At 44.6% G+C, this 16,560-nt stretch overlaps 1 protein-coding gene across 4 annotated transcripts in view; it reads right to left on the bottom strand.

Annotated features, from left to right (window-relative positions):
* NTRK3 (neurotrophic receptor tyrosine kinase 3) overlaps nucleotides 1-16,560 on the bottom strand; it is a 386,619-nt gene that overhangs the window by 162,182 nt on the left and 207,877 nt on the right. For all 4 annotated transcript variants that reach the window (XM_049707010.1, XM_049707011.1, XM_004284778.3 and 1 more), the window contains exon 12: nucleotides 343-531. In XM_049707010.1, the coding sequence (XP_049562967.1) occupies nucleotides 343-531 (189 nt within the window). The remainder of the gene's footprint in view (nucleotides 1-342; nucleotides 532-16,560) is intronic.

Here is a 16,560-nt window from a genome sequence, read left to right as displayed (position 1 = left end):
GTTACATTTCCTGAATACACAGGCCAGGTGCACAGGTACAACCAGCCGTGTCTGTGCCCCCTGCCTTACTGGGAGCACCTCTCCAGGTGGGGCTGGGCCTCCTGCCTCCAGGCTGCTCCCCGCCCCGCCCCGAGCCCGCTCTGCCCAGGGGACTCTGTCCCAGTGGTGTCCCCTCGCCCAGGCTATTCTTCAAGTTTTGAAACAAAGAGGGAGGGTCTCTTAGAGAGTGGGAGGTTAGCAGGTGGTAGGTCACCCCAGAAGGTTCCAGAACCCCAGCTACGTGGTCTATCGCCATGCCACCCTCCCTCCCCAGAAGGGACAACATTCTACTGTGGTACTCACATGTGTCTGGCTTGTGGCAGTTGTGTCCCTGACGGAAGTACTGGGGGTTCTCAATGACCGGGATGCGAGTCATGCCGATGACCACTGTGTCCGGCCCGGCATCCAGAGATGAGGGCGTGGTGATGCCATGGTTGATGTGATGCAGCGGGCTGGCTGAGTCCTCCTCGCCACTGATGACAGCCACAGGACCTGCACACACCAGGAGAGACACAGGACCCCGATGAAGTCACATCCAGCCAGTGCCCAGCCCTGCCCACAGACCTTTGCACTATTTTTCCCACCACATTTTCCATAGGAGCAAAATCCATTGGAAGAGTATTCCCCGAATGCTCTGGATTCTGAATTGAGAATAACCGCTTAATTCTCTTTCATGAGAGGGAGAAAAATCGACCTCATCACACCATGGAAACAGCTGCAAAATAAGAGTGAACCTAAATGATTATGACACGAAGTATCCCCACTTTCCCCAAATCCAAATTAGTTCAAAATCATTAAAAGTTCAAATAAGTTTCTTTGCTTATATAACAACAACAGGATTTTAAAAATGACCTGGCGGTAGTATGCAGCCTGTCCCTTGTCTCTTCAAGAGCTTTCAAAACTGCTGAAGCTGGGTCCCACCCTCAAAGATTCTGATTCAGTTGGTCTGGGGATGCAACTTGGGCATCAGGATTTAAAAGCTCCCTTGTGAGTCCCAAGTCCAGCTAAGATCTGGAGCCTCTCTTTAGGGCTTGGAGGCTGAGAACCTTTCCAGAGTGGCCATCAGATGCCCACAGGAGTATGAAGTAACTTTCCCTGGATTCTGCTATCAACCCTCCCCGGTCCACAGACAGATAAGCCCAAGGTGGGCTTGGATCTAACTCCGGCCAGCTTTCGCAAGCGACAGCACTCAGGCTGCAATACTATTAGCCTACAGACAGCTGGGCCAGCTGACCCGCTCTTGAAAGTTCCATATTTGCCCCAATGGCTTCAGAGAACACCATTTGCATCTTCACCAACCCTAACGCCACCATATTCTAACCCAAAGAAAAAAACCAGTAAATAAGGTGATTTGCGAACACAAGTTGAGAAAGATGATTAATGCTGCTGTCTTGGTAGAGAAATGATTCTGTTTGGTGGTGTGATTCTCCCATAAGTACAAATAAAACTCCTGTAAAGTGAATTAGCTGTGACTGTTTGTGGCTTTCTACAAGTGGCATTTTAAATGGCTGCTTTGCAAGACACATGGTCCCAAGACAAAACACCTGCTGTGATTTGGTTTTGCAGCTTTTGAACAATATTTCCACTGCAGAAATCCACTTACATCTTACTGAAGTTTATGGGGAGAATATTTCCCATCAAATAGCAAGGTGAAGCGCCAATGAGGCAGAACTAAGTGGAGGATGGGTAAATGCAAACTGAGGACCCTGAATTCCACTCCGTCAGCACAGACAGGCTTATTTCAATCCACGACAAATGTCTGACTGTGCCTGGAGACCATGTGAAAAAAGTAGCAGTAAGGGGTTGCCCAAATACTCGCAGGCATCATGTGCCTTGCAAAAAGAGGCCAGTTCTCGAAAATACCTTGTAAACTTTTTTGAAACACTTCACAGTGATTTCCAGTTAAACATGAAATGCTGAACACTGGTCTTTAGCCTGCTCACCCCAAATGCTATTAACATACAAAGGAATTAAAGAAATACTGGTGCACAAAGAGGAACAGGGGAGATAAGAGGAAATTAGATGTTTCAACAACGTTTTGGAAGATGAGAAACCAAAGAAGGAGAAGCTCGCTTACAGAGAGGAGGAAGATAGCGAAGAAAGGACCACCAGGTCTGCGGCAGGGAATCATGACAGGAAGTCAGTTCTGCTGGGGAGACCCAGTACTTGAAGGGTCAGGGGACCAAGGAAGGCTGCAGTGAGGCTCGGGGCTGGAACAAGTCACCCCGGCCATCACCTCCCCCCCATCCGTCAGAGTCTAGTGATTTCATCCCAGAGAAATTGAACCTGAAACGTTCAGGGGAGGGCTGGGGTGAAGCACGAGGCAGAGCTCCTTCTTCCTGCTCCTAAAACAACAGAAACGGGACTTCCCTGCTGGTCCAGTGGTTAAGAATCCTCCTTCCAACACAGGGGACGTGGGTTCGATCCCTAGTCAGGGGATTAAGATCCCACATGCCGTGGGGCAACTAAGCCCACGCGCTCTAGAGCCCACGCGCCACGACTACTGAGCCCATGTGCTCTGGTGCCTGCTTGCCGCAACTAGAGAAGCCCACGTGCCACAAGGAAGAGCCTGCGCAATGCAATGAAAGATCCCGCGTGCCGCAATGAAGATCCCGCGTGCCGCAACTAAGACCTGACGCAGCCAAATAAATAAATAAATATTTTAAAAATAATAAATAAAACAACAGAAACCAGGAACAACACTGCTTACCCAGCCACCTCACCCTTGGTCTTGCCTCAAATACTGCCACCCCAGAGGAGATTACAGAATGCTTCTCTGGAGAAACTAAATGCCTTAGAATGGACTTCTGGAGAGTGACATGTGAGGGTCTCCCAAGGAAGTTGAGCTTACATGGCAATCATGCCTTAGTGAAGCGGGACAGTTGACAAGCCCCATCGTGCACACAAAGCAGGACCTTATTAGCTTTCTAGTGTTCAATTCCTAAATACGAAGAAACAGTCCAGGATCACCAGACACTTCAGCAAAGCTTCAGAATGAAAGAGGGGCACAAGACACATAACCAGGGACCTGCAGGAAGCAGAGGCAATTCAGGGAGCAGGAGATTTTTTTTTTTTTTTTTTTTTTTTTGCGGTACGCGGGCCTCTCACTGTTGTGGTCTCTCCCATTGCAGAGCACAGGCTCCGGACGCGCAGGCTCAGCGGCCATGGCTCACGGGCCCAGCCGCTCCGCGGCATGTGGGATCTTCCTGGACTGGGGCACGAACCCGTGTCCCCTGCATCGGCAGGCGGACTCCCAACCGCTGCGTCACCAGGGAAGCCCTAGCAGAAGACTTTTTAAAAAATATCTTCAGAAAGATAAATGAAGACATTGCATCCAGAAAACAAGATGATACTTTAAAATGACCAATTAGAAGGTAAGAAAGAATCCTTGAGAATTGTGATCATCAAAATCTGAAAGTCATAGAAGAATGGAAGATAAGTCAAGAAAATGTCCCAGAAAGTCAAACAAAAAGGAAAAATGTGGTAAACAGGAAAGAAAAGATATGAAAATTAAAGACTCGATCTAGAGATCCAACAACCGATTAAAAGGAGAGAGAGAGAAAGAGAGAGACAGAGAGAGAGAGGGACAGAAAGAGAAAGATGAAAGGCCAAAATAAAAAAATATGGAAAAATTTGCCGAAAATATTATCTACGCAGTTCCCAGAACAATGAACACATACACGAGAGCATGGATTCATGTGCATGCATGCACACACGGGTGCATACACACACGGGTGCATACACACACACACACAGACACACACACACACCAAGACACAAAGTTATGAAATGCCAGAACCATGAGGATAAAGAGAAGATGCTAAAAGCTTCCAGGAGGATGGGACAGGTCATATTTCAAAAGGAACAGGAATCAGAAAGACAGCCTAATTCTCCATGAAAACCTAATACTGTTACGGTAACTGAGCAAATTCCTTCAAAATTCTGATGGACAAATTTTCAACCTAGAATTCTATCCCTAAAAATGTATCCACCCATAGTAAGGGCAAAAGGGACATATTTGCAGACATGTAAAAATTTACCTCACCCTTTCTTAGGAAGTGATGTGAAGTGGAAAGTTCAGCAAAACAAAGGGGAAAAAAAGGAGAGGGGAGTCAGGGATCCAGTTCTCAAAAGACCAAACAACAGAAGGCCCCTGACACATTGGCCTCTTCTGTTCTCAGCATTACAGGACATGGGTTGTTACAGCAACATGGAGGAAGGACACCAAATCAGGAGGAGTTTGGAGAAGACAGAACATTGGACATTCGAATCTGCTTTCATCAAGTCAATGGACAAAGCGAGTGATCAACAAAATGGTCCAAAAGGCTGTGCTTTAAAACAGTGTCAGCTTTCTCGACATTATTTATTCTGGAATCTGAAAAGGGCTGGGGAAAGAGCCATGGGTAGAAGTGTCCTTCTATAGTCTCCCAAGCGATGGAGAGGATGGATAGGGAGGCCCACAGAGACCTGACAGAAATAAAAGAATAAAGCAGACTAAGGAGCCCTGGAGGACCCACTACTTAAAAAGCAGGCGGAGAAAGGGGAGCTGAAAAAGGAGAATGAGAAGAAATGGCCAGAGAAGGCTGTTGTCTTAGAAGTCAAAGTAGGAGAACTTCCGGAAGCTGAAGAGCATCACGTACAGAGGCCAAGTAAGATGAAGAATGAAATCAGGCCACTGCATTTGACAATAAGAAGGCGGCTTTAATGAGAGCAGTTTCCACACAACAGTAGAGGAAAATATATTATAGTGGGTTGAAGAGCTAGACAAATCACCATCATCATCATTTTTATCATTGAGTGCTTCCTACGTATCATGCTCTGGAAAGGTAACTTCTTTGCCTTTATACTTTTATACCTTTATGGGCAACCAGCATCCACTCCAAGAATCGATCTCCCTTCCCAAGTCTGGCTGATTCACCTGTCCCTTGCCTCAGGGGGAAACCCACAGACCTGTGGTCCCTCTGGGAAAGGAAGCATTTCTTCTTACCTGAATATCCACAGAAAAGAATTTATTAAGATACAAAGAAGGGACAAGTAATTCAGGGGACATCTCAGCTGTGTGGGGAGATGTCTTCTATTTTCTATTTTCTGAGCCCTAAGGCAGGTCAGGAGGAGTCAAGCTTGCTGTCTTCTTAGCTCTCAACACACACACACAGACTGTCTAGTATCTGTGATGGGCCTCTCTGCTGTCACTAATCCATTCCTAATTGCACATTTATTTTGGTATGCAGCACTAATAAACAAAAAGAAGGAAACAGGTTTATAGCCCTTCTGGTAAGTTCAAGCTTTTGAGAGAGACCTGAAGGAAGACACTCCCATCACATGATTCTCTTCCCAAATAGGCGCCTTTTTTCCCCTTCATACCTATGGTGGGTTTTGTTCCTCCAATCACACCGTAATAGAACCATTAGATAATTAGAGACAGCTTGATGGCCCCGACAGGTGTCCTGCCCAGCAGGATGGTCCAAACTGTCTTTCCAGAGTCTCTCTCTTTCCCTCCCTGCTCGTTCTATAGGAGAAAATAAGGGAGCAGAGCCAGGGATGGCTCGGATTTTCATAAGTGGTTGATTCCAGTGTAGGGCTCAGTTTCCCCCAGAAAGCAAAGGTCTCTGATGGGAACACAGGTGGAATTTCACTGCAGTAGAGTGAGCTCTGATCCAGGTGGGCAGGGCCCCCATCGCAGGGAAGCTGGGGGATGCAAGCCACCACAAGGCCTGCAGGGACATGGCATCCTCAGAAGCCTCTGGAGACTCAGGGTCCACAGTACAAAAGGGAAGGGGAGGAGGGAAGGGGTGCATTGCACACAATGAAAGAGGAAAGAGCAGTAGCCTCCCTGGTAATGCATGACCACAGAAACACTCGCTGCCTCTTTCAGATCCGAGGAAGAACCTCCTTAGAATCATCCCTCCAGTGTTTCTTACCCTTGTCACCTAAATCCCCTTCTGTTCCACAAACACCCTAACTTACAAAGTATTAACAATTCTCGGACATTTGGCCCCAAGAACACCCAGTCATTGACTCTACACTCTGGCATTTGCCCAGTCAATGTATGGAAGTGGAAGTCTCCAATTTCCAAAGGAATGACTTGGAGTCCCAAGGATGTGGTTACAACGAAAGGGAAAGGGAGGAAAAATAAACCAACTTTTATTAAACACCTACTATATGCCAGAAATATTGCTGGGCATTTTGTTCTCATTTGATCCTCCAAAAAATACTTTTATCCCCATGCAATCAACTGGAAAACTCAACTAAGTTTGGTTTTTCAAAAATCACTCAGCCAGGAAGTGATGGAGCCTGTATCTGAACCATGTTCATCTCCAAAGTTCTTCCTCTTCCCACCAAACTACCCAATTTCTCAATAGGATGGCTGACACCTAGTATTTTTTATAAATAGCCAGAACTCGGTGTGAACACATGAGCCCATTAAGGAAGCCAAAAAAACATCACATCTGAATCAAGTCACCTAGGAATAGATCACCAAATATTTTCAAGGCTGAACCAACCCATATAAGATAACTTTGGGCAGTCAAGGCCCATATTTATGGCTAGATTGTAAAATCCTGGAGCCAGGATCCAACCATTTCTATATTCCTTCATTTATCCTTGTACTTCTTTCCAAAGTGGGGCATGGAGAGGCAGCAATCTCGCCTAGCCATTCAGAAAACCCTCTTAGAAATTATGGTCATCATGACTGCTGTTCACCAAGTATTTCCAGGCACCTGGTAGGAAGGCAGTTTTCTGCACTCCTTGAGGTGAGGCGGTGCCCTATCACTTTCTTTGGCTAATGAAAATGAGCAGAAGTGATCTGTATCACTTCCCCATGGAAGCTTGAAGATCTAGTGTGTTGATAACATATCACCTCACACCTGTTAGAATGGTTAACATCAAAAAGGCAAGAAATAACACATGCTAGTGAGGACATGGAGAAAAGGGAACCCTTGTGCAGTGTTGGTGGGATTGTAAATGGTGCAGCCACTGCAGGAAAAAAATATGGAGGTTCCTCAAAAAATTAAAAAATAGAACTACTGTATATTCCAGCAATTCCATTTCAGAGAATACAGGAGTCCCCCCATTATCCACGGTTTTGCTCTCTGTGGTTTCAGTCACTGGTGGTCAACCGTGGTCCGAATAGTAAATGGAAAATTTCAGAAATGAATAATTCATAACTTTTAGGTTGTGCACCGATCTGAGTAGTGTGATGAAATCTCACACTGTCCCTTCTCCATCCCACCCTGGACATAAATCACCTCTTGTCCAGCACATCCCACCCATTAGTCACTTAGTAGCCGCTGGGTTAAAAAAGATCGACTGTCATGGTATCACAGTGCTTGAGTCCAAGTAACCTTTATTTTACTTAATAATGGGCCCTAATGCAAGAGTAGAGATGCTGGCAATTCAGATATGCCAAAGAGAAGCTGTAAAGTGCTTCCTTTAATTGAAAAGGTGAAAGTTCTCGACTTAGTAAAGAAAGAAAAAAATCATACACTGAGGTTGCTAAGATCTACAGTAAGAACCAATCTTCTATCGGTAAAATAGTGAAGAAGGAAAAAGAAATTCATGCTAGTTTTGCTGTTGCACCTCAAACTGCAAAAGTTACTACCACAGTGCATGGTAAATACTCAGTTAACATGGAAAAGGCATTACATTTGTATAAGAGACTTTGAGAGAGAGAGAAACCACACTCATATAACTTTTATTACAGTATATTATTATAATTGTTCTATTTTATTATCAATGTACCAAATTTATAAGTTAAACTTTATCATAGGAATGGATGTATAGGAAAAAACATAGTATACATAAGGTTTGGTACTATCTTCAGTTTCAGGCATCCACTGGGGATCTTGGAATGTATCCCCCATGGATGGGGGGGGACTACTGCATATCCATAGGAAATGAAAATACTATGTCAAAGAGATATCTGCACCCTTACGTTCACAGTACCATTATTTACATGGAAACAGCCTAAGTGTCCATTGACAAATGAATGGATAAAGCTGTGGTATATATATACCAAATGGACTTGGTATATATCAACCAATTTGATATGTATATCAAATGGAATATTATTCAGCCACTAAAAGGAGGAAATCCTGCCATTTGCAACAACATTAATGGACCTTGAGGGCGTTATGCTAAGTGAAATAAATCAGAGAAAGACAAACACTGTAAGATTCCACTTATGTGTGAAATCATAAAAAACAAACAAATAAACAAAAACAAGTCCTGGGGATATAATGTACACCATGGAGACTATAGTTAATAAAACTGTACCGTGTATTTGAAAGCTGCTAAGAGAGTACATCTTAAAAGTTCTCATTACAAGAAAAAAAATGTGTAACTATGTGTGGTATAGATGTTATCATTTCACAATACACACAAATATTGAATCACTATGTTGTATACCTGAAACTAATATAATAATGTAATGTCATATGTCAATTACATCTCAGTTTTTTAAAAAAATCCAGTGTGTGATCTGCCACATTTTCTTTTTCCTGCCTTGGCAATTGTGGAAGCATGAGGCAGAGCGCCAGGCAGTCCTGGGTGAGGCTGACACAGAGCTGGGGTCTCCAGCCAACACCTGGTACACATAAGTGAGACATACAGCTTTGTTGTTTTAAATCACTGAGATTGGCAGGGGTGCTGTTTGCTATCAGCATAACCCAGTTCATGCTGACTAATACAGGAATGAAGTCGTCTCATGTTTAACAATTTTACTTTAATTCTTTCCTTGAGACAATGAGAATGCTTCACACCATCTTCAACAAATCTCTACAAAAGTGTCTTATGAAAAGGATGGGCTTATTGTCCTTAATGATGTGATTCATCTTAAATGCCTATTCCCAACTCTGTCCCCAAATTAAGTTCTAATCTAATCTAATACAGTTCCACTAAGAGCCAGATCATGGCCTCCTTTGTTGAAAAAAAACTCCGCCCTACCTCACTCTGACTTGGGAAGTATAAGAAAACAACAAACCTGGATGGGTCTCATGGTTTTTTAATGTGTCAGAATGAAGCAAACAAGCCAACCTTTGGATTAAGAAAATGATTTGTTAAAAACTTCAACCTTTTCCTACTGATAAAAATCAAACATTGACGTGTCCCTGGTGGGTGAGAGCTTTGCATCAACAAATCTGAGAGCCGGAACTCATAAAACAAAATAAGTGAAAGCACAACAAACACAATTAAAAATCCAGCCATGCTCAGAGAGGGATTCCATTTACAGTCTCATAAAAAGGGCTTAGTCCTCAGAGGCAAACAAAAGAAAATCAGCTTCTTAATTTTTATTGGCAGAGGTGGGACAGAGGCCAAATGAACATAGGCTGTGCCCAAGAGCATACCTGGGGGCAAGTCACCAACTGTTCCTGGACCAGCTCCTGTGGTCCCTCCCCTCTCTGCCTCTTCCAGCTTCCTGACAAGTCTTTGCCACTGTGATCTCTGGGGCTCGCCAGGTCCTGCAGGCTGCCCAACAAGGCGTGCTCTCCTCACTTCTGCGCTCCTCTCCCTGAATCTTTTCCCAAAAGGTAAGCTTTATTCTCTGGCTCCAATTCCCTCCCAGCCTCTTACAGGAACCAAAGGCTTTGTTCATGCCTCGAAGCATTCATAGCTTGGAGGTATTGCTTGGAGATTGAAAATGATGCTACTGAACAACCAGCCAGAGAACACACATTTAAGGAAAGGGAAGGCAGGACTGGCTCGCTGAATACTTGATTTCCCTTATCTCGGTTAATCAACACAATAACCCTGGTGTTAGATCCTGTTATCCCAGTAACACAGTGGAGGAAATTGAAGCTCAAGGTTTCATCATTTGCCCAAGGTCACACAGTTAATAAATGGTAGACAGACTCACGTCTATCTGACTTCAAAGTCTGGGCTCATTTCACTGCATCATGCTCCCTGACCCTCCAGCATTGTTTTTCTGATATTGGGACAAGTTATGATGGGTCAGCCACAGCTCCTTTCCATGCCCAATCTTTATTCCCTTGAGACTCATTTGTAAGAGAACTGGCTTCATTGAGTGAGGCAGCTCATGACATTTCCAGGGAACTTTAGACCCATGCACCAGGTTGTAGCCGGCAGAGGCAACCAGGAGTTCATAGACAGAGTGGCAGGCAGCAAGGGGCCTGAGAAGGTAGAAGTATGCAGCCTGGAGGGAAGGCAATTGTCATCAGCTTTCTCCAAACACTCTTTATACACTTTATAACACTCATAATATTTCAGAACATCCCAGGCACGAACAGGAAGCGAGTAGTCACCTTCCGAATGCGTGTATAAGCCAACTGGAGTACAGTATGCTGGTGTTTTTGTCCAAGGATTATAGCTCAAATCTCAACTTTCTAAATTCAGCATTAGCCACTGTACTAGTCAGTGTTACCCCAAAATAGAGGCATTTATTTCCTCTAAAGAATTATCCATAGATCTTCCCCATCGTCTTGGGGACTGTGTGTGCATGGAAGCATGCTGAGCACGCTGTACTAGGTGTTGCCATGTTGGATCACCGATGTCTCCATGTCCTTCACCCACTCGCTCATGTCACTTTTTTCACTCCCTTAACTATATTGCATAATCTAATTTCAACACTAAGACCAAGAGAATGAGAGTCCAAATTCCTGCGGGCTAAGCCCAGATGCCTCTGACTCGACCTGGTTCACAAGTGGGAAACAATATCTAAAACCCCATCCATTGACCTGTGGATGGTTTCAATGTGAGGTTCTTTAAATTAAAGTGAGGCATGACTAGTTAGAAGAGGTAGAGACAAAACTCTTTTCACGAGAAACTTGGGGCCTTACAGGCACTGGCTCACGGGGGGCTTCCCCACTAGAAAAGCTTCCCACAGTTGCCTGGTCCCGCCACACTGCTTTCTGGGCAATAGCTTATCCAAGGTATGTCAGGAGGAAACCCCTTGCCTGGTATTTCTAAGTACCTGTGGAGTGATGCCATGGCATAGTGCCACCTACAGAAAACCCTGCTTCCTTCTGCAGAGTGATGGCCTCATAGGCTCAAACAAAACACCGTAAAAAATAGCTGATGTCTGCTGAGCACTTTCTGACCAGCGGGCACTGTTCTGTCTCATTCAAGGCTCACAGTGGCTCAGGGAAGTGGGTCCTATAATTAGAGTCGGAGCAGTTGAGTAGTCTGCCCAAAGTCACACAGGTAGTAGGTGACAGCATCGTGGTCGTAGCTGGCTGTCAGACTCCAGAGTCCATAATATTAATTACCCCCCTACCTACCTTATGGTACATAATTATACAGCCTCAAATCAGTGAGGCCTAGAATGAAAACACTTGAACTACATTGACCCTAAATCAAAGATGCTGAAATGAGGCCTGAATTTAGATTGGAGAGAAACCGTGAAAGTCCAACAGCTTCTTCCAGACCAGTCTGAGATTGTAAACTCATTCCCAAGCCCTGAGTGTTCACACACAGCTGTCCCTGTGCTTGGTACAGAGCCCATCGCCTTACATCAGACAAAAAGACATTTCTCCCTTTGCTAGAAAATGCTCAGTGGAAAGGTCTGAGGCCTCCTAGGAGTCCCAAGTTAGTGAGAAAAATGAGAGTTACAGACCCTAGAGCTTTTTAGAATGGGGATCTCATGATTTGGTGCGTTAAACCCCATAATCTAATAGCAGTGGAAACCCTCGGATCTGTGTGACATCTTACTGCTCCAAGGCACCTTCTTATCCATGGACTCAATTACCACAGCAACCCAATGGGATACTCAAGATAGAGACTACATTGCCCATTTTACAGATGAGGAAACTGAGGCTCAGAGCTGTTGAAATGACCTACCGCACATTCAGGGGAAAGCTGTGACTTCAACCCAGCTCTTCTGACTCCCCATCCAATGTTCTTTGGAGCTCACATCAAACTTAATTCCTCTAGAAGTGTCAGGGGTGGCCATGAATCGCAATTCTCCATCTAGGGAGTAAGATCCAAAGTGGCGTCTCTGGGAGCTGCGAGGACTCCCCACCAGGTGGATCTTTGTGGAGGATTGGAGATTTCATGAGTTTAGCTGTGAATCTCTTCTTCTAAAATTAGAAACTCATAAGACTGACTTAGAAACCACAGGGCCAACGCACGTGAAAGAGAAGCGTAATAAACCCAGACAAAAGGAGACCCTGCCTCGCAAAAGGCAGTACAAGGTCAAAATCAGCACTGTGAGTGTCCAGCAAAACTATCCCAAAGAACACAGATTCTTGTGGTTGTCACTGGAAGAGACACAGGGCTGTCAAGACATGCCCAGGTTTCTCTGTGGTCTCCAAACGGGGACCCAGGGTTCTCTGTTGGTGCCCACAGAGGTCAACAGTTCCTAATCTGCTGACGCCCTGAACCTCACACCCTCTCACTGTGGGACCATATTCCCTGCCCTTGCAGAGATGCAAGGAGAGATGCAGGGAGAGATGCAAGGAGAGAGGCAGAGATGATGGGGAGTTGCTGGTGCTCACCGGCCCTTCTGCCTCTCACCTACTGCTTACTGGACCAGGGGTTGGCACCTGCCCGCCCTGGTTGGCACATCTCCCAGGCCCAGCTATCTGCAAGGCAGGAATTCCAAAAAGACTGTACATCCGGGACTCAGGGTCCGATGACAGGAGGCTTTCACCCTGCATCCTTGGCAAGGATATCTCCACGGACAAGTCACTGAGCCGTCCTTTGAAATTTTACTTTGGAACTTAGTTATGCCATTGACCGGTATGGCTCTTTCTTGAATTATGATGAGCTTACACCCCAATAAACCTATCATAAGTTGAAAATATCATAAGTTGAAAATGCATTTAATACACCGAACATCATAGGTTAGCCTAGCCTACGTTAAACAGGCTCAGAACACTTACATTAGCCTACAGTTGGGCAAAATTCTCTAACACAAAATCTATTTTATAATGAAGTGCTGAATATCTCATGTAATTTATTGACTATTGTACTGAAAGTGAAAAACAGAATGGCTGCATGGGTTCAGAATGGTTCCAAGTGTATCGGTTGTTTGCCCTCCTGATCGCGTAGCTGCCTGGGAGCTGCAGCTCACTGCTGCTGCCCAGCATCACGAGAGAGTATCATACTGAATGTGGCTAGCCTGGGAAAAGATCAAAATTCAAAGTACGGTTTCTACTGAATGCTTTTGCACCACGGTAAAAATCTAAACATCGTAAGTCGAAGGTAAAATCGAAAAATCGTAAGTCGAATCATTGTTAAGTCAGGGATCATCTGTATTATGATTTTCATTAGAAACACTGTGTCCTTAGAAAACTATGAGGAAGTCATATCTCTGTTTGACCCCTACATTTGAACTGTCCTGTTGTTAGACTATCCTGGGGTCAACACTGACCCATTTCCTAGCTCATCCGAACTCAAGCTCCTCGGCTGGTCCTGAAGTCTCTAGATCATAAACTCCTAAACGTCAAGAACTCTCTCCTGTATGTCTTTGAACTTCTTTGAGGTCCTAGTAAAATGCTTTTAATACAGCAGGCAGTTAGAAAATATGTGTTGTCTGCGTGCTATCTCAGGCAACAGTAAGCATTGCCGCCCCGAGTGCATTTAGTTTCCTAGGGCTGCTGTAACAAAACACCAAAATCTGGGTGGCTTTAAACACCAGAAATGTATTCTCTGAGAGTTCTGGAGTCCAGAAGTCCCTGAACATGACCATGCTCTCTCTCGAGACTCCAGGTGGAATCCATCCTTGCCTCTTCCTCCCTCCTGTTGGTGGTTGGCTTGTCGATGGATCACTCCTTTGTCATCATGTGGCCTTCGTCTCTGTGTGTGTGTCTGTCTCCACGTTTCTTCTCCTCTTTTTAGAAGGCCACCCTACTCCAGTATCACCTACTCTTAACACACATCGTAATCACATCTGCATAGACTCTATTTCCGAAGAAGATCGCATTTGCAGGTACTGGTTAAGACTTCAATATATCTTTTTGCAGGACACAATTCAACTCACACCACCAAATCTCCCATCTGTCTCCCTCTCAGCTTGGGTCTGAATGGCAGGGGCGGGCATAAGGAACGAAAGGGCATTATAAGGATGGTGATAAAACTGGAGAAACCTCAGGCTCTGGGTTGAGTTGGGAATGCATGTCACGGGCATTTAACCTTCCAGGGGCAAGTTCCCAGGGATCCTAGCACTAAGCTAGTTCCAGAATCCTAACATTTGAATTCCTGGTTCATGCCACACCTTCTGAATCAGGCCTTCCCACCCACATCCTTCCCAAATACTACCTTCTGTGCCAGACTCTGAGCCACGCACTAGGGAGGGAAAAGAAGATGCCGCCTGGCCAAGAAGAGACGCCCAGGTCTACAACAGGGGCACACAATAGACCAGGGGATGTGACACAGGTGATGAGGATCACATTACAGATGTGCCCAGGGCAATGGGGTGGCACATAGGAGACACTAAACCAGGGCAGGAGAGAAAGGAAGGCAGCCCAGAGGAAGATCTCCAGCCCCACAAATGCTCTAGCTTTGAGGTCCATCACCCTTCATCCCCGCAAACAGTCAGTGCCTCACCTCAGAGGACTCCCCTTCCCTCCTGCCCTACAGACACTGTCTCCCCTAGTGCGGCGACCATCACCTCCGAGGCACCTTGAACCTTGGCCACTGCCTCTTCTCCCCACATGCCTGGGCAACAGTTGAGCAAGGGCCTCGCGGCCCCTATTAATCTCTTGGCTCACTCATCCCTTTCACAAAGCCGTAAATATGATATAAGCATTTCATTCAAGCAGTGCTGCCGCAGGAACTGGGGAAGGTGCAGAGGATCCATCGATTTCCAGCATGTGAAGGTATAAACACAACACCAAAATCAATCAAAATAACATCATATCAACTCTGTGATCACCTCCCTTGTATGGCACGCTTTATATACTGTAGTATCTGTGCCCATTTACACACCTGCCCTCCAGCCCCCTGCAAGGGCTCCACTGGCCAGGCCAGCACTCAGAGTGCCAAATTCTCTAAAGAGCCCCTTTAGTCACACAGGGCAGGGTAATGATGTCGCATGCATGCTTCCCACCAGACCCTCATAAACATGCTGGAAATCCCATGCGTGCTCACACAGATGCACTCCTGAGCAAGAATACGTATGAACTCACACATAAAGCAACGCTAGTTTATTGGTCATTAAACAGGTGTTTAAGGTCTACATTTCTTTACAACTTCACCCCTTCTCCATCTCACCAAAGTATGTCTGTGGGTAATGTATATACTGTACTAAAGTATAATATATCAAGGACATCAAACACTCAAACCGAATACCCCAAAACGGGGTGGTGAGGGAGATTCTAGTAGTAGTGAGTTAGCCATTAGTTTTTCTAAAGATGGACACATGAGCCAGATTGGTACAAAGGAAAAGGAATCCAAAGATCTAACCATCTAATCTGAAAATGCACATTCCTCTTCAACTTTGTGACTTCCTGAAATCACTTTTCAGGTGTTCTTCTTTTTTTTTTAATAGATAAACAACAAGGATTTACTGTATAGCACAGGGAGCTATAGTCAATATCTTGTAATAACCTATAAAAGAAAAGAATCTGAAAAAAATACATATGTTGTGTGTGTATAAATCTACCTATATATAATCTATCTATCTATACATAGATATAGATACAGATATAACTGAATCACTCTGCTGTATACCTGAACACAATATTGTAAACACAATATTGTAAATCAACTACACCTCAATAAAAAGAAGTCAAAAAAAAGGACACGGTTGACTAAACCTTAAGTTCACTAGTCAGATTCTCCCACCTCTGTGTGATTACCTGTCACATCCTATTGCAACAGAATCCTGAAAACAGAGATTTCCATTTCCTAGTCCTAGCCAAGACTACTTTATTTTATTGTATTTTTATTTTTTTAACATCTTTATTGGAGTATAATTGCTTTACAATGGTGTGTTAGTTTCTGCTTTATAACAAAGTGAGTCAACTATACATATACATACATCCCCATATCCCCTCCCTCTTGCGTCTCCCTCTCACCTTCCCTATTCCACCCTAAGGAGTTATTCTTATACTGACTTCCAGATTAGGTAATATTATTAAACCTCCCAGTTCATAAAAACTTATTATTTTCACGGTACCTCCTCATCAAAACCCTATTTCCTGGTGAATCCATTAACCTAAAGGAGGTTCAGGTAAGGAATTAAACCCTGTCAAAGAGACAGCATCTCCTCATTTAGCTCAGATATGCTTTGTTCTTAATTACTGAAAGGGGTGACCATACATCCTGATTTTCCCAAAACTGTCCTTGTTTATACCTGTTGTTCCAGAATATTTATCAATAGTGCCTCCTTTGGTTTGGATGATAAGTGATATAGTCTCCCTAATAAAAGTACCTTGGGCCTCCTGTGCATGGGAGTGGAGGCTGGAGAAAAGATGGTCATGGGTAGAATCAATTGCTGTTCCAGACTCCAGACACAAGGGGGCGATACCACAAGTGAAGCAGTGAACCACTCTAGCCAACTTGCTTCCCTTCTAACTTTTTAAACTCCCTTTGAAGCAGTCCTTGGAGGGACCTGGCATGTAT

Source organism: Orcinus orca, chromosome 2 (genome assembly GCF_937001465.1).
Source record: "Orcinus orca chromosome 2, mOrcOrc1.1, whole genome shotgun sequence".
Taxonomy (NCBI): Eukaryota; Metazoa; Chordata; class Mammalia; order Artiodactyla; family Delphinidae; genus Orcinus; species Orcinus orca.
This window is presented reverse-complemented; position numbering and strand designations above follow the sequence as displayed.